Below are 23,007 nucleotides of genomic sequence, written 5' to 3'. Positions count from 1 at the left end.
TCTGGTTGTATATATATATATATATATATATATATATATATATATATATATATATATATATATATATATATATATATATATATATATATATATAAGTGCTTTGAATTGGTTTGTTGCTGGAATGTGCCATATAAATACACTGGCCTTGCCTAAACCTGCCATTGCAAACATTTCCAATACATTCTTTTGATTCTGTCAGGCAACCGATTTGTGGAGAAGTGCAATTTTCTGAAGTTATTGTTGAGGCTAAAGGTGTTTTTAATTGGTTTTGAGCCAGCTTTGGTCACTCTTTGAGTCCCTGGTGACATTTTGCTCTAACATACTGTATGTCTTTCGCACATTTCTATACTCTTTTCACAAGGCTGTATTTAAGAACATTTTCATTCTATAATCTAGATTTTGTTGAAATCAGGTAGCTGTTTCTTAATTACCTTTTTGTTACTTATTTTAATATTATGTAGAAACAACACTTTAACCGCATTACCTAATAGTGTTATCTTGCATTCTTTGTTAGGATTATGGATACTGACATGTTTCACTGCAGACATTAAATGAGAATGCACCATTAAATGCATTTTAGTCTTATGATGATGGCTTTGCTAAATGACTGTGGTCTTTAACGTTTCTGAGAAGTTTCCCCTTTGCGTAACCTGAGAACATTTTGAGAAACGTAAACTAATTTCCCGGCGCCGTGATGACAAAGCACAGCAGCTAGCATCCAGGGAGTATTATTGACTGAACTTCACTGTTGCGTAAATAAGCACACCTGCTCAGTGGCGCTAAAGCCTTCAATGTAGCGCTATCAAAATACGCAAAGCTTAACATCAGCTGCCAAAGCTTTGTGACAGCTGTCACAAAGTCAACACACTTAAGTTTGCTTTCTCTACTGCAAGATTTTTCTGTGAAACTTTCTCTTGGCTGCTTGAAAAAAAAAAAGAGCAGCCTGTCACACTTTCAGTGCCTAAGACAGGATGAAACCTCTTCTACTTTAGTTTTAATCGGAGAGATCCAGCCGGTACTCTTGAGCCACATAGCAATGAGAGAAAATGCGTGCTCTGCTTAGGAGACTTTTGTTTCTCTTCCACTAAACTCACGTCACAGTGCGTCAATACCTCAGAGATGAGGCACAAAACATATAAATGCCCAATTATAGTTGCTTCAAAGAGAGATGCATATAAAAAATTAATAATGGGGTGCATTACATAATTCACGACGGTTGGTTATATAAGCAGCCCAAATATGCAGAACAGACAGGGTATTGTCTCTTCGTCAAATGGAAGTGGGTGTGTCTGCAAGTCTGTTTTTGTGTCGTTTGGACCACTTGCGCATGTTGTCACGTAGTTACTTTCCTCCGTGTGCATTATTTATTTACCTTATTTTATTAACTTGTCTTGTTTGTGCTGGAACATTCCTCTGAAAGGGATGCTACATTTTATATGGCAGTGAACAGTCTCTCTCAAGAAGTCCAAGTTGCTCCGGTGTCAGGGTCTGTTTAGTCTGCCGCCCTCCCAGAAGGTTTCAACCTGCTCTGTTCTATCTTCTTGTTGCTTCTATTCAGCATCAAAGGTGCCCTTCCTGACGCCTGAGTGACTGAGGCAGGCTACGGTATTTCCCTTAGATAATAGAGGATCCCAGAGCTCGACTAATTATCGTCCTTTCTCTACATAACAGTGATGTGCCGTACACAGGTTTGGATACCAGCCTCCTGAATTGTCTTTATGTTTCTTTAAGTTTGATATTATCATTGTCAGTCAAAATGTAATGGGAAAATATGTTTTTCGCATCCAAACCCACAAAATTATTGTGCTTAGCAATGGGTATGGGATACTATAAGACTGCAAATTTCAGTTATTGTGGGACAGGAATGACCTGCTATTGTGATAAATTGTCTCTTTGCAGAAAATAAAAACTGAATTTAAAACACAAAGTATCCTTGGGCAGTGTTCTCCAACTAAGACCTGCGAGGTCAAGTCTCTGGTTCTGTTTGATACTCTCCAAATAATTGAATAAATCAAGAGCACACACTCCTGAGAATTTTGCCAAATCACAATGAACACTGTCTAATAAGATGAGGACTTTTGGGGTTAGTTGGGTTTTCAGGATTTAATGTGGGTTCATGCACCTACTTGCTATTCAGAAGCTCCAACGCAGTCATCTTAAATTTTCATACCAAAGGTCCAAGCAGCCTGTTCCTAACCAAAGCAATGAGCCGTGACAAATAGCAAACTACTGGGGACTTTAGGGTAAAGGTAAAGGGTACGTTGCATAGTAGCAGCAAATACCCCCATAGCCTGTTGCTGCAAAGATTAAAAAACAATCCAATGCTTGTCCTCATCTTCTCTGTCCGTACTATATTGTCTGTTTAGAATAAATCTACAAAGGAAACAATGACAAATGTATTTATATGTAAGTCCTTAATTAACTGTAGGAATCCCTGTATTTTTCTTTGCTTGTATTCCTGTTTGCTCTCTCTTGTTTCATTATTTCATATATACTGTATATCATTATGTGGTTTAGTTTCTTCTGTGGTTAAGCTCTCTCTCTCTCTCTCTCTCTCTCTCTCTCTCTCTCTCTCTCTCTCTCTCTCTCTCTCTCTCTCTCTCTCTCTCTCTCTCACAGGTGTGTGTGGGGGGAGGAAGAGGAGGATGTGGACGTGGGCGTGTACTTCTTCAGTCACTTTTAAGAGAGCCCTTAATTCCCACAGAAACCTGCATTTAACGTATGAACACTGTTGCTTTGACCAACTAAAAAGAGAAAAAAACATGACCAGACTTTACAGATAACTCGGGTCGAGCCCAAATCCATCCAGTGACAGTACTTAAGCTCCCGTCTACTGAGAAAAGTAAGTAAGAAAGAAGCTTGATCTTTTGACTAAGGATTACAGATTGGATGGAAAAAGAAAAGGCGGAAGGATCGTGCTCTACTTATTTTTCTCTGTGAATTGCTTGAATGTTCTCTGTGGTGTGACACAACTGCTAATCAATGGACACAAACAATTATCAGAAGACTGCTTTTGAGGACGATCCTGCGTTATCACAACTTGAATATTATTTTCAAAGGTTTAGCCATGATTCCTATCTGTAAAAATACTCAGCAAGTTAATTGCTTAGATCCCAGAACGCTGTAATAAAAGAGAAAAAGGTCCGATTTTGAAGAGAAGACGAAAGCAAACGAAAAATGATTAACCGACGTGTCCAATGCTAAGCGATGCTCCCTGATCTCAGCAATTACTTTAGAGAAAAAATAATGCGCAAACCTATCAAAATAACAAAAAGGTTAATCTCACCTTCTCGTCACCAAAGCAGCCACAACAAACAGAAAATGTTCATATTTGAGAAGCTTGACTATTTACCATTGATTTAGTGTTACACTTTGACGATGTTAGGGGACCCGGGAGAGCGAGGCGGGGTCAACACTGATGCAGTGCATGCCAATAAATCCTTACATTTAGTACCTGAAACATGTTGGATCCTACAACTCCCAAGTTAATTATACATAATTAATTATAAATAATTATACTAAATGATGTGAAAGCTCACATCTGTAGTTTTTAACACAGCCTTTCTGCTATTTTTCAAGTTGGACACCTCATGTTGAATTAGCCTGCAGAGCAGCCACTTATAGCATGAAAAATGTATACTTTATTCAACTTTTTTTTCTTTCCGCAAAGCCCCCCTGCTCTGTTTTAATGCAGAGCTGTTTTCAGAAATAATCCCGGTTTAGCAACACGGGTATTATAGCTGCAATATAATGAAAGTTAAGGCGACACCAAGTTCGTTATGTTGAACTGATGAAGGCCGGTTTTCCAAAACACATAAAACTGACAAAAAGATAAATGTGGTAAACTAAAGCCCCCCTGCGGCGCAACATCTTTTTGTTTTGTTTGAATTGATCATCTGCTGTAACTGTAGGAGAGCACCTCGTCGAATGAAAGAAGCACACCTGTCTTGAATTGTAAAGTGTAACGGCGTGTTGCTGTTAGTTGTGTTTTGCTCCTGCTGCGCCAGCATATTAAGTAATGCAGTATCTATTCATCTGACTGTTGGTTATGCATGCGTTCAGCTCAACGCTGGATGTTTTCGTAGTTGCCGATTGTCTTGATTTACTGGTTGTTGTTTTGTGTGAGAGGACTCTCCTTTCTTTGTCCTTCACTCTGCCACAGCGCTACTGTAAGTCCTTCATGTCACATGCTACCAGAAATGAGATATTCTCTTATCGTGTGTGTGTGTGTGTGTGTGTGTGTGTGTGTGTGTGTGTGTGTGTGTGTGTTTTCTTCTTCCCCAAGCACAATCAGACCGTCCCCGGTGCAAACCTCAGCAAATCCCTGCTGCTTCCCAGAAACATCCCAGAAACCCCTTCCTCCTCCAGAGGCTGACTGTGATTCCAATTATGAAGAAATATGTACAGGAGATGGGCGACAGTCACAGGTCCCAAGGAAATTTCATTTTAATTAATCTCGGGCAGAAATTGGCAGCTCGGGCGTCGCGATACTCATCGCGGCTCCCTGAAGTAGATCCAATTTTCTTTCTCAATAGGCATTAAATTAGCAAGAACATTTCCACCTTTGTCACCCCGGCACGCATAACAAATGAAATAAATTTGGCTACATGGCATAATGGAGCGCTAATAAATGACTCGCCACCCGAGTAAGGCACAGGGAGACTGTGGCAGGTGAATCGCGTTTGCCGGCATCTCATCACATCTGGGAGTGTTAAAGGAAGAAGAAAAGTGCAGCAAGGCAGATTTGTGATGTGCATGCATAGGTTTCCTGGATAGTTTTAAGAATAGGGGAGAGTTAAGCATTCCCAAATGCTTCCTTTGAGATCAGAATAATATACGTTGGCCCATTCCACAAGTGATCAAGCCTTGCCAAGCTTGATCGGCAATGTTTTGCTCTCATCTTGCGTCGGCTCCATAAATTCATGCATGTGTTTTCCTTGTGTCTCATTAAAAAAAAGTCTAGGCTAGCTAATCTACGTCACCTTTGAGAGTTTGTTCAGAAATTTAATGAGTGTTATCTGTTCAGGAAAAAAAAATGGCCCACTCCAGCGTGACATCATTAACGCAGGGAAGCTTTGCATTTCTTTTGTGTTTCGAGGTTGGATTGTTATCAAAGTTTCCACCAAACCAAAGACGTGGTGCAGCAACAGATCAATGCCGGTCTATATTAAAGACGTTCTGCTGAATTAATTTCCTTCAGGAAAACTCCAGCACATACCGATGAGAGGAAGCTTGCTCACATACTTTTGGAAACAAATTAACAGGTCGCCAATCTATTCTGGGTTTGTGAAAAGCCGGGATCGGTCACAAAACCTTTATTTCCCAAAACGTGACACGGCACAAAGGGATTGTGACATTTTAATAGATATGAACGGTCCTTAACTCTGACTATAATCACCACGAGTGAGGAGCTAATTTCTGATTTATTATATTGTTCCTGCATGCCTCACCCTGACAGGCAATGTGCTTCCATCTCTGTAAGACTTGCCACATCAGTGCCTGACTCTTATCCGCCCACAGACTGAGGTGAATTGCTCTGTACTCCACTAATACAGCACTCTACTGTACGTTATAAGAATTCTCTCTCCACAAACCTGGGAAATTTGCAACGTTCTTTCAACGCACATTGTACACACATTGTGCGCATAGTGTTTGCCGTTTGTTCAAAAGAGTCTTAGTGGAATCTAGAACTGGGAATTTATAAAGCCTTGTCCAAGGTCTTTGAGCCTCCGTATCTTTTTGTTCAATCCTTTTTGTCGACTGTGGGCTTTAGGAAGCAACACATAAGGGGACGACTAATGATGGTATCAGCAAGACCCGTAGTTCCACAACAGGTGGGACAAGTTGACGGCAGTACGTTGTACAACTCAGTACATGAGTTGAGAAACGTATTGAGTTTTTGACAAAAGGAAGTATTCTGCAGCAAAATATGGTTGGGTAACATTTTAGCAACAATATTGAGTTAATTTCACTTCAATATCTCAGGTTGTGTTAGATCATTGTGTACATAATTGAGAGTTAATATTTTTTGCATGGTTGTCAAGTATAAAAGCACGACCCTGCAGGTCAAACCTGCATTGTTTAGACCAATTCACTTGCACTCACTTCATTTTTTCACTTTTTATTATTTGTTTGGGCAGATTTGATGTCATCAATTGTACTTGGCAGCTGACCAAAAACCACCTCACAGAGACTGTTTGGAGTAAGTGGTCTGGTAGCAAAGAAACTTTGCTGAGGCTCATTTGTGGTGAGGTGGTGATCCGATGTGACCCACCTATCAAAGTACTCTGGAAGTTTGAGCTAAGCAGCTCACCAAAGCATTTGTGCTTTCAGTGAATTCAACATTTGCAAGCAGCTGGCTGAGGGGTGACTCCAGTTCTGTGCTGGTGAGCATCCCAACATGGAAATGTTTCTGTGTGAAAAGAAACGGCACCGAGTGGATAACGTTAACCAAGACACAGGCGATTCTGGTCAAATCGAAATGAACTACAGTGCGGTTTATGCATAAAATTTGACTCTAGAGGTTCATTGATTGCGCCTCGTTTGACGCAGCAGAAATGATGAGCAGGCTCCATCTTAACCTCTGCCTGTCATCATTTACTTCACTGCAGCATTTTAATTGGCTGAGGCTGGCACAACCTCCCGACCCAGCTGTTTTCCTGCTACATCCTGGAGCAAGACTAGTGTTCCTCACTAATTACCGCCGGTGTCTGCGATGATCTGTGACACAGCCGGCTCCCGCTGAATTATCCTCACCTCTCCCATTTACAGTACCTGTCAATATCCTCCCTCATTTTCATACATCAGTGAAAAACTCCAAAGTAGAGCAAAGGATTGACCGAAAAATGATGCCCTTTCAAGAGGCTCCCGCAAGACTAATGACTGTTAAAAAGCAATCAAGTGGTAGCAGCAGTCTGGGCGGTAGATCTCTGTATTTTATTGCCGATGCCCGGTCACGGCACCTCTGCTGTTTAAATTATTGCCATGTAAATCACCTGGAGTGCTTTGGTATTGGAAAGCAGCAGATTTAAGATGCCGGTGCATGTGCTAAGTAGACAGTATACCGATATTCATGGAGGCCTTCATTTAAGGTGCTAACTCCTGCTATTCATCAGGGTGTCAGTCTACCACGAGCTGGCACTACATTCTGAGAAGTTTGTTAGCGGAACAAATGATGTCTTATCTGACTCGCATATAAAATGCTTATTCTGTATTTCTGCAAAACTGATGTGAAGTACAGAGCCGAAAAGTTCCAAACTAGCTTGTAGCGGAAGCACATTAATTGTAATGTCTTTACTTGTATCATGTTGCCTGTAAACTTGGGGTTGGGACATTATTAAGATTGTAAAAGTTAAGAAAGGTATTGAAAGATACATATATTTTCTTCTAGGAGTCGAGTTCTTCAGGATCAAGGTTATTTATAGCTACACTGTTGGCAGTGTGTGTCCATAATGTACAGTATGTGCACAGTGGATGCATTCCAAGAAGTGCTGTAAACACAGTACGGACGCTTGTCTTTGCACAAATCTTTACATAAGATGTCACTGTCCTCTGCTGGTCTTCAGACTGTATTACACCGACAGTAAAGACATCCATTTTAAGCAAAGTTGAAAGCTGATTTATTTGAAAAAGACAAAAAAAACTTGTTGAGCTTTCACTCATTGTTTATTTAGTATCTGTTGAGAATTTGTATGAATTATATTCTAAGTTGTTGTATTCTGTCACATTTAGCACGACTACTGTCACGCTCCAGGACAACTCAATTGTGTTGGAATCGAACTTGGCACCGTTAACACACTTATTGCATTGTGATAATTAATTGTTGTATTGTTGACAAGTCTCTGTTGTCTTTGCCAGCGCATAGCAGGCGTATACTATTTGCAATAGAAATGCATTCCCTTATTCCCCGGCTTATTTGTGTTTCTGCGCCAGATATCATGTACAACTTAATGGAGTTTGTTTTTCATTCAAGGCTCCACATAGATTTCTACTCAGCACAAATATAAGGTCATGACCTCCGCAAATGTATGTAAGAAATGTTGTCACTGTGGGTTAACAGACCTGTAGTGCATTCATATCACATTGTTGGTCTTTATATTAGTTGTGGTATTTCATTTACGATACCAAGCAGGTAACATAATGTCAGAGTATGTAAATACATACTCTGACATTATTATTGGGCCCACAAATTCATTTGGCAGTTAATGATGCAAATTCTGGTACGCTTGCCGTTTAAGAAATGAAGCACGATATATGCTGTGAGCAGGATGCAAGGAGAAGGAACCCCCTCACACACACACACACACACACACACACACACACACACACACACACACACCTCTGTCGCTACATCCTCGGAGCTTTGCTCATGAGCCTGCTTCATTCTGTCAGCAGACGGTCCCACAGGATGGACCTCCACTTCCTCCCAGCTCAATTAGGAAGTGAACTTTCTGTAAAGGTCATCCTGTATTTTCAGCTTAAGGTTTTGATAAGCTGTTCTTCATGAAGTAATTATATTATGATTTGATATCAAATAGCAGCCCTATCTATTTCAAAAGCTAATATAAGATTAATTTCCGCGCTGCACTATCTTCTACTTACACGTCACAGTAGTTAAATCAGAAGAGGAGTACTTGTCCCTGAGATAAAATCATCTGTTGTGGAAATTAATAGATTCTCCTGCTTCTTTAGTCCAAGTGACAGAATTTGTTGAACAGAATATGTCGAACTCAAAAGTAGGTGTTTTACCATCCACCTGTTTTAAAGAGTGGAAACACTGGAACGTAACCCAAGTCCTAATATCTGCTTCGTGGTAGCAAATATGTTTTTCTGAAAATTCAGTGAACATTTTGTCTTAAATTTGGATGGAAATCAATAATAATAATAATAAATTGTATTTGTATTGCACTTTATATTTTAGCAATCTCAAAGTGCTACAGAACAAGAACATTTTTAAGATATATTTAAAAGCAGAGCCTATAAAAGATATTTTAGCAGTACGCTTTCAGGTTGATAAGTCCCCTCCAACTCTTACTTATAAGATATCTATTATGATCTGATATTGTGATGGAAAGTTTTTGTTAATTTCAGCAGAAGTTCTTTCTAGGATAGGTTAGGAAAACTGCATTGGTTTGGGATGAAGTGAGTTGTGGGTTAACGTTGGGAAACTGTCTTGGTGAGTGTTAAAAAGACAAAGGTTGGCGAAAAGAAACCAAGCACTACTGGGAATGGCTGCGGACTCTCACTGGCATTGTCTTGGAGGAGAGCAAGTCATATGAACCGCTTGTACAGCTTCCTTTTAATGACTCCCACTGTGCCATTTTTACCAAAGGCAAGGATTACCATTAAGCTCGAGTCACATCTTCTCACATGATCTTCTGTCCTGCCCAAGGTGTATTCACCCCCATGCACTGACGTGCGCACACACAGTCTGGTCGCGGGGGTGAGCACGGGACGAACAGAGGGGGGTGTGTACACATGTAACGCAGTAGATTTCTCAACGGTACAACAACGTGTTGTCTTCTCACATGGTCCCAGTTTGGTTTCTTGAGTTCCATTGAATACAACAGACCACTACATGACATGATCTCTGAGCTTTAAATGAAGATTGTACCATCACTGTTGAACCATTCGAACATGCACACATTGAAAGGTAGACAACAAAATAGCTTTAGAGATGATAAACGTCTTACTTGATCAGTAACTAGATGGCTCCTCGACTCAAATGTGACTGTAAAAACACTGCAGTGCATTTTCAGGTCAATCGCTCTTTGAATTATTAAATACCCACAAGTCCATGATGATGATAGTAAATCATAGAAAGTGTATTTAATGCCAGCATAAGACTCCAAGGTTTAAAATAATTGATCGTTAGGACTATTACGATATTCATCTTGACGTTTTTAAAATAATTGTGGAGAACGAGGTTAAGTCTCCATACAAATGATGTTTAAATGGTCATAACATCCATGACACGCTAATGAATCTCCTGCTAATTCTCCAGGGGAACATGGGAACTCCACACACATCAGGAATGTGGCAGTATTGTTCAAGTGTACTTCATGAGAATGAGCTTAGCGCTAGCTTTGTGTAATCCTCGCCGTCACGCCCCAATTATAAAACAATACATGCAACTGGAATAATGATGACCAACGTGAAACACATGTGACTAGGTTCCAAATATTTGCCCTTCATTGTGTAAGATCACATTGGAAAAGATCCACCTGTACAAAACTGCTGTTTTTTATGTGCCTGAAGGGTACATTTAAATATAAATCATTTGGGTTTCAAGGTTACGTGCAAAGTATTCAGCCTGACAGCATCGGGGTCATCACATCTTTCTAAGACAAAACGTTATAAATGTTCTTTTTACCGAGGGTGGTAAGAGTATAAAATAACTGTTACTGAACAAAAACTAACAATACAACAATGTAAATGTACTCCATTATATCATCTGCATTCTAAATCCTACTTAAGTAAATGTGAAAAAGTCATTGAAACAAAATGTATTAAAAATATAGCACTAATTTCACAGAAAAAGATGCCGCTACTACAGATATAATTCTGTATTTTCTTATTCGATTAATACTTACTGTATGAAGCATTTCACTGTTAGGTATGTATTTTCCTTTTCATGCACTTGTGTCCAGTGCTCCCAACCTGTCGGCCACAAGATGAATCAAAGGGGTTGTAAGGAAATAAGGACAAGTTCTGCTTCATATATGTGTATTCATTCCATCACAAAAAAAATCACCTGTTTCACTGCTAATAGTGATGTCTTTTTCCTCTTCGTCGCCATCATTTGATGGGTGAATCGGTAGAGCATTGGTTTGCTAATTAGTGAGTGTTGATCCCCTTAAGGAAAACTGATAAACATGTTGGAACAATGACTGCACCCAAACTACTGTTGTGCACGCCGTCCTGTGTCCTCTCCGTGACCCAGTGTGGCGTTCACTGTGACTGATGAGAAGAGTCTGCGACTTAGGAGGGTTTTTTTTTCCGAAAGAACCGTCCTTGCTGATCTTGCCCCAGATTCTAACTCCCTGGGGTTAGCTGTCGGTTTTATCAACAATAACAGCCAATCATTTCCCCTCGCTCAAAAAATGTGCTGAGGTTATAGCAGAATGCCAAAAACAAACTTGTGATTTTGTCATTGGTGTCATCAGCTCATTTAAACTAATCAAAGGTTTTTGTTTTTTCAGCCCGGCTCCTCACCTGCAGAACACTGAAGCAAATAAACAAACGGTGCACCTGCTGGAGGGGCGATCAAGGGGAGAATTTAAATGCACGGTTCATAAGGTAAGCAAAACATAAATGGTGGTAAGAAAAACAACTTTCTTTCATACTAGCTTTCACCTGTAATTTACACTTTGTTTGACTGAGTATCAGTTTACTAGTCAAGAAAAATGCCAGATGATGTCACATCTCAGCATTGGTTCAAAGGTGAAATATGTGTTCAACGTAATGGAGTGGAGTAAGAAAGATATGGGCATTTACCAGGCAAGGAGGGTGTAGTGCTGCATTCGTGTCATGCTGGAGTTGTAGTATGTGCCGGTTCCCTTGTCTCGAGTGTTTAAATTAACATCAAGTTTGTCAATTATGACAACTCTGATATGCCCCACGCTGAAAGTGCCTGAAAACCAAACAAGCCTGGTGTCAACCAACTCATACAACAGTCAGATGACATGCCTGCTGGGTATTTTTTCCTTCTCTACCATCCAGGAAGATGCTATTGATTTGCATCATTATGAGTGGAGGATCCATTGCTGGAGTTTCTCCTCTAGGGACTAAAAGTCAGGATGTGTCTGTGTTTGCTATCTCAAAAAAGGCTCATTTTGTAAACCATAAGCCTTCTAACTTAATGGAAGTGTCAAATGAAATCTCTCCAGAACCCTATGTGTAACGCTTTCACAGGCCCGCTTTTGCGAATATTACAAACATGTTTTTAAATAGGATTCATAAAAAAATATCTTTTGAATGTTTCACTTTGGTTTGAAACGTAGAAATCACAGAAAGAGTCGTGCATTCCTTCAGGATATCTTTTTAGAGAGCAAATACCCTCGTGCCTCCACGGCTCACATGCTCATGGCAGCACAAGCAGCCTGGAGGTGGGGGAGAGGAAGAGGAGGTGGAGAGGAAGAGAGGCCTCCTTGAGAAGTCAAATGACCAGAAATCACTCAAACAAAAACATTAACCTCTTCAGCTTTTCAAGATTAGATTGTTCTTTTATTGCTGCGGTGGGATTGACCATTAGGAGAATAAACTAACACATGTGGTTATGTTGCTTTTCTGTTTATTGTTTAGTAATGGACAAAAGTGAATAAGTTAAAAGAACATTAGAATAAACAAGACCAATATTGTTTGTCTGAGCTTGTTTATTTGAAGTCTAAAAACATCTATTTGTGTGCCAGCGGCTTATGAAAGGCTAAAAACCTAAATCCGTGAACTCATAGTAAAGTTCATATAGGGCTACTAATTCATCTTAATTTGTGTTGACACAGTATCGTCAACCCTCATTTAATGTGGGACTCATTGAGGCAACTTTAGAAGCCCAGTGAGTTTTTAGAAGAATACTACTGTTCATAAAAGGATCACACTCCTTGCCCAGTAGGAAATGTGAAGTTGTGTGATGCCATCACGCGGGGGAAAATCCGGTCATGCGCTAATCTGGTATTTAAGGTTCATCGGTTTGGGGGAGGTAGAAGCAGGGGCCTGGGCGCATGAAAGGGGACACAGAACATATCTGATGCTGCGCTCAAGGGATTCACATTCATTTAGGGTAAAGGCTTAGTTTAAGTGCATAATTACAGTAAAATCATCAGTCGGTAGAATCAGCCGTGCGTAAAATCTGACGACCGTTTTTGGAAAATGTGGCAGTGCTGTTGGTTGGTGCTCGTGGGCGCGGTGGTCGTGAGCGCGCAGTTCCCCAGAGGGTGTGTGACACCCGAAGGACTCCGCAGTGGACAGTGCTGTCCGTCGCCCTCTGGACTCAACGACGACCCGTGTGGCTCCAGCGCGGGGCGCGGGCAGTGCGTATCCGTTTCCGTGGACGCGCGCCCGCACGGTCCTCAGTATCCGCACGACGGACGGGATGACCGGGAGCGATGGCCGGTCCGTTTCTTCAACCGCACTTGTCAGTGTAACGGAAACTTCAGCGGCTTCAACTGCGGCCGCTGCAGACACGGATGGACGGGGCCCGGCTGCGACCAGCGCGTTACTGTTGGTAAGTGCGCAAAGATGGGGACATCTTCACATCATAATCATAATGCATATTATTATAGTATATGGAGTCGAACTCAAGTTGAGAGGGGGCATAGCAAGCACATCTGGGGGTGGCTTGATTCTGTATTGTTGCACAGTGGCACTTTAAAGCACTCCATTGGAACACCACGCCGACCAAAATGGCATGATTTAACCATGTCAAAGAGATTATTTTATTATAATTAATTCCTATTATTGCCCCATGAAAAAACACGGAATGCATTTGAAATAGTTACAGCCTGAAAATAAGAAAAGGGCATTGGATTGAAAAATGAATGGATCAAAACGTCCCCTTACGTGCTTTCCTCAGTCATTAAAACCTGATCCCCAATTACCGCATGACTGGCTGAGTTAATCCACTCTACCTCTTCCGTAATCCCCGCAGTAAGAAGGAACGTGATGCAGCTCAGCGCGGACCAGAAGCGGGCCTTCGTGAGCGCGCTGGACCAGGCCAAGCGCACCGTGCACCCCGACCTGGTGATCGCCACGCGGCGCTACCCGGAGATCTTCGGGCCCGACGGCAACAGCGCGCAGTTCGAGAACATCACCATCTACAACTACTTCGTGTGGACCCACTACTTCTCGGTCAGCAAGACGTTCCTGGGTGCGGGGCAGGCCAGTTTCGGGGGAGTGGACTTCTCCCACGAGGGCCCGGGGTTTGTCACTTGGCACAGGTTCCACCTGTTGCAGCTGGAGCGAGACATGCAGGTGAGATAGGAGGCGTGGCGACTGGAGTGATGGTGACGTCATCACATGCTCGATGTGATGGGCCATGGCTTATCCACATCTTGGAATTACCCCAGCTTGTTTATTTGTCACTAATGCTTTTCCCCACAACTGTATTGTTGAAGAAACCATAACCAATGCCATGTTTTACGAGTCCATTCAAAGTATATATGTTTCCTATTTAGCGGAAATTACTGTTTTAATGCACTATACAGTCAAAACTAGTTTCTAAGATGTCTAAATCCATCATCTGCTGCCCTGTAGTTGCATGTGCATGCTCATTTTCTTAAATCTTTGTATATATTGTATATATTATGTTTTTCATGTTGAGCTATATTAGAGAACATAATAGGATTTTCACAAAGGCTTTTAGATCATTATTATTCAGATGTATTCATGCAGTGTAAACAGACATTGTTTGTCTGCAAATGCCTATCAGTGTGTGTGTGGGAAAATGAAACGCGATATACTCCGTGCTCTGACTCCATAACCAAATGAGACTCGAAAAACTGACACATACTTAAGGAGGTGGAAATACATCGTTAGCAACATAAGAAAATAAACCCTCAACCAAACTCCAAGCCTTGACCTTCACATTCACAAAACTAACTCGGCCGTGCTTTCGTTCATGCGTTTCAAACAACCAGGACATGCTGCAGGACCCCTCCTTCGCCCTGCCCTACTGGAACTTTGCCATCGGTGGGAGCACGTGCGACATCTGCACAGATGACCTCATGGGAGCCAGGAGCAGCTTTGACATGAATTCCCTCAGCACCAACTCCCTCTTCGCCCAGTGGAGAGTCATATGTGAGAGCGTGGAAGACTACGACACACTGGGAACCATCTGCAACAGTGAGGCGCTTGTTAATTCACCGTGCCACATGATCCCCCTTTATGCTGTTAGCGTTGAGTTAAATGTGTATTTAATGTGGTTCCTGTCTCCTCCCAGACACCGAGACGTCTCCCCTCAGAAGAAACCCCGCCGGGAACGTCAACAGGCCGATGGTCCAGCGTCTCCCGGAGCCAAAGGATGTGGCCGACTGTCTGCAGGTCAACGCTTTCGACACGCCGCCCTACTACTCCACGTCCTCTGAAAGCTTCCGGAACACCATTGAAGGTGAGCCATATTTCTGTCAAAATGTTTTTCACACTGACATACAACGTTTCTGCATTTTCATGAGTTTTCGTGGTGTTTTGTCGGCAGGCTACAGCGCCCCCCAGGGGAACTACGACCCCGCGGTGAGGAGCCTCCACAACCTGGCCCATCTGTTCCTGAATGGGACGGGAGGACAGACTCACCTCTCCCCCAATGACCCCATCTTCGTCCTGCTGCACACCTTCACCGACGCTATATTTGATGAATGGTTGAGAAGACACAGTCCAGGTTTTTTTTTCAAAACACTTGTTCTTGTTGTTTACTTTATGAGACCTGCATATTTGTACTGCTTTAATTACAGCATGGTGATTTTATAGGCTAATTTTAAGTATTTCTTTACAGATTCCTCTCTGTATCCTGAAGAAAATGCCCCCATTGGTCACAACAGGGGCTACAACATGGTGCCTTTCTGGCCTCCGGTGACTAACGCCGAGATGTTTGTGACTGCACCGGAAAATCTGGGTTACTCTTACGAAGCTGAATGGCCAGGTAATTCCTTTTGGATGACTTCTCGGACTCTGCACATTTCCGTGCCTTTAAATAAATCCAGACGACGAAAGGTAGTAATCATCCTCCTCTATCCCGCCAGCTCAAGCTTTCACCATGACTGAAATCATCACCTTGGCGATAGTCGCCGCCCTCGTGCTCGTCGCGGTCGTCTTCGCCGCCACCACGTGTGCCGTGCGTGCCAGGTCTCACAAGATGGAGGGCCACCAGCCCCTGCTGGGAGACCACTACCAGCGCTACGACGATGAGAAAAGCCAGTCCGTGGTCTAAGTTTGTTGTTTGAATATGATCCTCTCTCTTCTTTCTACTTTTGAGGTCACACAGCAATGCAGGTTGTTGAGGCGTTGATCCGTTCTCACTGAAGAGCATGTGTAGATTCTTTGAATGCGACAACAATATATTTTGGCTATGTTCATTTACGAGTAGTACAAATATGAAGCACTCATCGAAGATGAATTTTGGGGTTGAAAAGGTTTTGGATACATTACTTTACAGTACTTTCTAAGAGATTTGTTTTGCAATGATTACAATGGTTCAAACTTTGACATTTTCAGTTTCGGGAAATGGCCAACTGAAGTGTTGGTGTGCGAGTGATGCCAGCAGATGGTGCTGAACTGGTGCTATCAGAGCTTTTACTGTAAATGACTTTTTCAGGGTCAGCAATGCTGCCTCCTGTAGTTTAGATTTTGATATTGCACAAAGTAATAAAGTGATCAGCTGTAAAGACTATCGATTCTGATTTGATATTTAGCTTTTGAACACATTTAAAGGACTAGAGTAAAACAAATTAATTAAAACATACACAACTACTAACTAACTAAGTCCCACTATGTCTGTAGTCCGTAGATCGTTATAGAAGTGGATGGTTTACAATACACTGCCTGTGTAATGGAGGATTAACGTCCACAAGGGGGTGCGAAAGCTCAATTTCTAAAACTTCATGTTGTTGGGAGGAGAGCTGTGCTTTGAGGTGTGGGGAGCGGGGGTATTTAAATGATAGATTAAGATAAATGTATCAAAATGGCTAGCTGAAATGTAATTCACGAAAGAAGAGTTGAAAGAAAATTGTCTATAAAGTGGTTATAATCCAGTGTGCTTACGTCATATGTATCTCTTTTGGTCTTTTATTTTATTTTTTACAAAGCATCAAAGTGAAATGGTCATTAAGGCTGTTTTACATGTATACTTTTTACCAGAATGTTGTTGAATATGGGTTGATGACAAAACTATTTAAATGAGTTACGTGTATGTTCACAAGGTAGTTTGTTCGACTGGGTGATTAAAAAACATTGATAAAGTCAGCAGGAATATAGTTATGTACATGACAAATCACAAGTTATTCTATGTCATCTGTTGTCATCTCCTCTGCACATGTATAGAGGGTTGAGTTGCTTTTCATTAATGATTCCGCTTCACTTTGTTTACCTGCATTCATCTCTGCAGAAACACATAAATAAAGAAATCGCTTAGTGCGTATTCCATATTATTGGGGAAAATAAGTCCAGCCATTTGCACAACTCCTGAATTTGTAAAGGAACACCTGAAAGAAAAAACACAAACACAAAAAACCGGCGGGTTTGTTTGTTTTCCATAACTGCGCGGTGTGGCTTCACCTGTCAGGTGTCAGGTTTCAGAGGAAGCTCCCTCGTGGGCGGGTCTACCGAGCACGTTGTTGTCCCACAGTCTCCCTACTGGTCAACCGCGTAATTAGGGAGGTCTGTCGGCGGCGTGTTATTGGCCCTTCAAAACGTCGCCCTGTTAGCCGGCAGAGCTCAAGTCCCGTGTGGAGTTAAGCGCCTGTTGCGACTCCAGACTCGACTTTTCCTCTGAATGTGGCTCGCGCGCGTCTCCCCCACTGCCAACTCTCAAAGCGCTGCGCGTCAACGCGTCCGCTCGCCGCTTCCGAAGTTTAAACGGGTGCTTCTGCTTTTGACGGTCCACCATGGATGAGGACAAACACGTCATGCCGGATTTGAAGGATATAGAGACGAAACTGGGTCTTAAGGTCCCGGACAGCCTCGCTCGTTCTCTCGCCGCAGGAACGCATCCCGACAAGCACGAGAAGTCTGCAGCGCCGCATTTAGGGAACCGCAAACTGTGCGCCGACAATGCGGACTTGAAGAGGCTGGAGAGCAAAATGCTGTTCCTTAAACAAGAAATGGTAAGCCTCCTTTTTCTTTTTCTGCCGCCTATTTAAACTTTTAAGGGACGCATGCCAATTGATAAATAGCCTTAATGTGCTACAGACCATATGGCTCCAGTTTAGAGTGTGTTGAAAGTTTACTGACTTGTAATTACAAGCTAAGCTAGGTCACTAATGCTGAACATTACAGCTACCGTTCTAATTAGGCTAATGGAACAGGAAGTACAATTGGCTGCATTATTAAACCGGCTATTTGAGCTTAATGTCAGATGAGTTAACCTCTCTCTCTCTCTCTCTCTCTCTCTCTCTCTCTCTCTCTCTCTCTCTCTCTCTCTCTCTCTCTAATGCACACATCACATGTGTTGGCAGCCAGGGCTTACAGGAAATGTCTGGTGCTCGATGCAAAACAAGTTCACATATCAACAAGTGGTTGCATGTAGGTGCTCTGTGCATCATTGTATCATGAAGCACCTTGAACCCGGCCAATCTCGAGGCAATTAAACCTGAGCACTGGAGGTAGCAGATACCATCCTCATTATTTAAGAGGTAAATAGACATAGTGCCTGTGTAATTACCTTTAAAAAATATTAATTGCAAAGTTATATCTACAATTACACATTATTTCCATGTGTTATACTTGTTAGACTGAAGCTTTGAAGATCCAGAGTCACTCCCCTCCCCATTTTAAAAAAGGTCACGAAAGGTATTAAGGATTCCTGAGCAGATGTCCAAGTTAAATGAGTTTTGTCGATTGCAGTGGTGCTGCATCCCGGCCAGCAGACCCAGAGAGTTTGTGTTGATGGGCTGACATTTACGTGACGGAGGCATGGAGACCGGTAACACGCCGATAACAGTATAGAAAAAATGCATCGGCCTTAGGTGGTGTTGCCTCGCTTGTGTTTCAACCTGACAGTCCACGCTGTCTCGTAATAGATTTGATGTAAGAAAAAAGAAAAGAAAAAACATATTTACTTGGGTTGTCTTGGGCTTCCCTGTTGCAGCTACTAACACAATTTAATCACAAATCCAATCAGACCTCTTTGTATTGGTGCGCACATGCCTAGTAGACACACACATTTTATAATACTTAAGGGGCCTATCAAAGGAGCAAATGAACTCTGAAATGTGCAGTTCAGAAAAAAGCTTATGGATCAGCCCTTATTAGGTTCATATGACAAATTAAACTTGTGTTTCTATCCAATGGAGACAAGATCATGGAGCGCTGATGGTGTTGCCCAAACTCATCTAGTGCTACCGAGCCACAGTAGCTACCTTATTAACACGAGATCGCCGCTTGTATTCAGCGATGTGACTACATCTGCTCGTCTTCAAGTGTGTGTGAAGCGGGTGGTTATTCTCACAAAACAAACACACCGGGAGCAATGCGAGTCAAATGCAGCCGGGTTGTAAATCCACTCCAAAGAAGGGCTGATGTATCAAGCCAGCTGTCTGGAGCACTGTACCAGCCTTGTTTACCTTCATCTGCCTTGTCGTGTTTTGAATGTCGCAGGCTGTTACAGCTGTTCCTTCCCCATGTTTCATTCTGACAGTGTCTCAGTGTTGGTCACTCAGTGACACAGCAATCCCTTTAATTGACCCCCTATATGCTGTCCACTTCCATCCCCCAGTCAATGGCCTGGTTTGTCATGGCAGGGAGTTAAATCAATGGCCATACTGTGTCAAGTAGGCATATCTGTTTAGAATCTTGGAAGCAAATGGTTTCCTGTATGTGCTGTTAAATGAGTAGTATGTCCTTTTTCCGGTGCCACATTGTTAAGTCTCTTTGTTGACAACAAAGCTTGATAATCTAAACATAATGGCACATGGTGTTCTGCCCATATGAGGAAATAAGAATGCTAACAATTGTTGAGAAAAGAAAAATGTAAGCACAGGGTTCATTCAGCACCTGACCCAGAGCTTTTCTTCATATCACATGATCTTCGAGAGCAGTTGGAGATTGCCCCATTGTTATAGAATTGTAGATTGCACTTTCAGCTCTTGCATCGATTTTGGTTTAAAAGCTGAAGTTTAGTCTGCTAATGAAAACCATTCTATATGAACTGTTGAACCTCTAGCTTTTAAATGTTGGATCACCCCATAAGTACCATGACCTTGACCAGGATGCTTTTCTCCAACCCATAGGCACATCTACGAGCCATCGATGTGAAGCTGATGCAGCAGCTTATGTCAATCAACGAGGGCATCGAGTCCATCCGTTGGATGATCGAAGACAAGGGAGGCGTGGCCAGCCAAGAGGGCAGCCTGACGGGCAGCTTGTACAGCCTGTCAGACAGCCAGGACGGTACCTCGCTGCGGGGCAGCTTCAACAGCCTGAACGACGGCAACAGCGACGGGCTCGATAGCCTGTCTGTGGGTAGCTACTTGGACACTCTCGCAGACGACCTCCCGGACGACCCCTCACCGTCTGATCTTGACTGTTTTGTTGATAAAACAGTTATTGATGGGGATACTTTCAGCAAATCACCACTGAAACTCAGGGTGGAATCTGATGAATACTACTGCTTCGGATAAGGGGCTAAGCACAGCGGGGACAGAGACTACTGAGATGTTGTGTGAAGAACGATTTAAAAAATGGGTTCTTCACTTTGACAAGTCGAAATATTTTTGGTCAATGTGTTGGCAAAGACTTTCCAAAAATGACTCGTCACTTTTCACCCTAAAACCAGTGTCCTTATGCTGTGGTTTGAACACACCTCATCAAACCCTTTGCCACTTACTGTCACACCACAAGTGAAAACATCTTCACGCAGTTCTTTGAGTCTTAATATTTTTATCATGCAGGTCAATTGAATACAAAAGGTGCTCAGTTCTGATTTAAAGATTGTATTTATTGTGAGAGTTATCTAATACCTCGGCAGTTTATTTTCACAGACGGAGTACTTCTCGGACTAAAATTGCTGAAGATGGGGTGAATGAGAGTCGCAACATAAGCTGACCAACAAATCTTCTTTATCTGTGAAAATTTCAGCTTTGTGTTAGGTCAACCCCAATCACCTGACAGTGAAGGAGTAGATTAGGATTTAGCAACCACTTGGAAAATTGGACGTTTCCTGCCGAGCGATTCAAGTGGAGTAAACTATTTAATGTGGAAAAATGGTACATTTAAGTGTTAAAGCAAGTGCAATTTGCTTCCATGCCAAATTTTGGGCTCCACCTGCTAAAAATGTTAAGCTTGTAATTATTTTGACTTCAATATTTAGACTGATGGAAGTTTTTAAGCTAAATCACAGTCTGCAATAGTCAAACACACATGTACACTCAAGAGATTAGTGCATGCAGAGCACAGATGCTTGACTGAAAACCAAAGCAATTTGATTGTCTTATAGATAACTTCGGCCTGAGCCAAAACCCTGCTAATGCCTGATGGGAGATGTTGATGACGGTGGACACATGGAACGTGTGTTTGCTTTGTGTGCACATTTTAATTCTCTGTTGTCAAAAACAGGTTTGTTGTTTTAGCTTTAAACGTTATGTTGATTTGTCATTTGTACTTTACACCGCCTGCATTTGTAAGAAAAAAATACATGTTTTTTTTTTAATTGGTTGCTGTTCATTTTGTTGTGGAAATGAAATAATATATTGTGATTTTACTGCTCACATTGTCTTTTATGCAGAGTTTCTTCCCCCCTACTCCCTCCCCCAAAAGAAAAGAGTTCACAGACCCCGTTGTGGAACCTTAATGAGATGGGAAGTGAACATTGTGGTGGTTTCTTTTTTGGGTGTATAATTAAGTTAAAAATAATCTCTTGCCCTGTGTAATGCAGCATGGAAAATTACCCTTATTAATTCACTTTGTCACTATTCTCGATTCTAAATTTTGCAAATGGTTGTGTACTTGTGCCCTTTAAACTTCCCGAGCTCATAGCAGAGGAATGACACTCAGGATTATATTCAGGATGGCATACCAAGTATTATAATAGCTGATGATTTATATTACCAAAACTCTGAGCACAATGCTAAAGTTATTCTGAAAATATCTCCAAAGGGGAGACTGAATTGAAATCCCAGTCCTGGAGAATATTTGATAGTCCAGTAAATTAATATTTATTTTGTTATGCATCTCACTCGCTTCTTATCTTTCATGAGATAATTGAAGTTCCAGACAGACTATACAGGGAAAGTCATTAGAGGAAAGATGAGACCCTTGGTCTCTTTGGCTTGCATGTGAATGACTGGCCACGGGGCACAGCGCTCCAGTAGTTCTCAGACTGGGATCTGACAGCCGGACTTTGCTTTGGAAATGTTGCCGTGTTGGATTAGTCGTCATTGACTCACTTTGTCCAAAAAGCTGTCTCGCGTGATGATTTTGTCTCATTTGAAACTGGATTCATGACACCATGGCTGAAGGGTCGTGTGGATGTTTTCTGAACGCGTTGCAGTCATTGTGCGTAACATGAAATGCCCAAAATTAGTAGGTTGAGCACAAAGGACACTTTTAGTGTTGGTCAGTTCCAGACAGATATAATCACTTTATCCAGGCACGTGAAGCACACTTGTAACTTTGTCTCGCACCAAGTGCAAAGCAGCTTTATTTGGTTTTATGCTGCCTTTCCTTATCTCTCCCTCCCAGAGGCTTTGGCAAGCTTAAGCTCCCTGTCTAGCTGAACCACACTAAACCAACGAGCCTTTCGAATGGCAGCATGACCTCCTTGTCAGCAATTCAATTAAAAACACACACAAGTTCCCTCAACTTCCCTAAATTTCATGTCTTGACAAATGTAACCGTGTCATGACAGTTAAGTTAAGTTAATATCCCTCGGGGAAAATGTTGAGTCGAACTTGTGTCATTGAAATAATTGGACACACAGAACAGGTTCTGCAGGTTTACATTGTAATAGCTCTGAGTCAAGATTCCTCAGAGCTACATGGTACACCACACTTGAACAGAAGTTGCCTTTTGGGCCTTTCTCTGCCCATGTAAGTGTGCATTTCCAACATAAAAGGGAGAACCATTTGACACTGGCTTTGTAGTAAAGATGAGTGCATTTAAGAAAATTCAAGCAAAAACTATTTAACATATTCCCACATAACTGTCCGGTTTAGGAAATGTGAGAGAGAACCCATTATATTTTTATATTATAGTCCAGGCTTTGTGGAAAGCAAACGGAAGTAAAATCAGCTGCAGTGCCCTGAATTTGGCAGCCGAGTGCATACTAATTACTTTTTTTCCCCTTTATTTTCTTAGTTAGTCCTC

General features: G+C 41.9%; 2 protein-coding genes across 2 annotated transcripts; both read left to right on the top strand.

Moving 5' to 3' along the window:
* Positions 1-12,867: 12,867 nt before the first annotated feature.
* On the top strand, positions 12,868-16,171 carry LOC137792202 (5,6-dihydroxyindole-2-carboxylic acid oxidase-like). Its single transcript, XM_068587751.1, has 7 exons — positions 12,868-13,222; positions 13,646-13,968; positions 14,634-14,838; positions 14,936-15,103; positions 15,191-15,370; positions 15,485-15,631; positions 15,732-16,171. Exons 1-7 carry the CDS (start codon positions 12,868-12,870, stop codon positions 15,917-15,919), a joined length of 1,566 nt encoding a protein of 521 aa, XP_068443852.1. The 3' UTR covers positions 15,920-16,171.
* Positions 16,172-17,446: 1,275 nt separating this feature from the next.
* On the top strand, positions 17,447-21,312 carry LOC137792414 (leucine rich adaptor protein 1-like). The gene is made up of 2 exons (XM_068588081.1): positions 17,447-17,810; positions 19,935-21,312. Exons 1-2 carry the CDS (start codon positions 17,592-17,594, stop codon positions 20,322-20,324), a joined length of 609 nt encoding a protein of 202 aa, XP_068444182.1. The 5' UTR covers positions 17,447-17,591; the 3' UTR covers positions 20,325-21,312.
* The last annotated feature ends 1,695 nt before the right edge of the window (positions 21,313-23,007 follow it).

This window comes from Clinocottus analis, unplaced genomic scaffold, assembly GCF_023055335.1.
Source record: "Clinocottus analis isolate CAN_PGR_092001 unplaced genomic scaffold, fCliAna1.0.p SCAF_21, whole genome shotgun sequence".
Taxonomy (NCBI): Eukaryota; Metazoa; Chordata; class Actinopteri; order Perciformes; family Cottidae; genus Clinocottus; species Clinocottus analis.
The sequence above is the reverse complement of the archived record's forward strand: the minus strand, read 5'-3'. Positions and strand labels throughout refer to the sequence as shown.

What these genes read in the sequence shown, in the direction of transcription:
- LOC137792202 (XM_068587751.1), top strand. Translation starts at nt 12,868, where the DNA reads ATGTGGCAGTGCTGTTGGTTGGTGCTCGTGGGCGCGGTGGTCGTGAGC. An exon ending in ACTGGGAACCATCTGCAACA is followed by an intron (nt 14,839 to 14,935) that starts GTGAGGCGCTTG and finishes GTCTCCTCCCAG; the next exon opens with ACACCGAGACGTCTCCCCTC. An exon ending in TTACGAAGCTGAATGGCCAG is followed by an intron (nt 15,632 to 15,731) that starts GTAATTCCTTTT and finishes CTATCCCGCCAG; the next exon opens with CTCAAGCTTTCACCATGACT.
- LOC137792414 (XM_068588081.1), top strand. Translation starts at nt 17,592, where the DNA reads ATGGATGAGGACAAACACGTCATGCCGGATTTGAAGGATATAGAGACG. An exon ending in TGTTCCTTAAACAAGAAATG is followed by an intron (nt 17,811 to 19,934) that starts GTAAGCCTCCTT and finishes TCCAACCCATAG; the next exon opens with GCACATCTACGAGCCATCGA.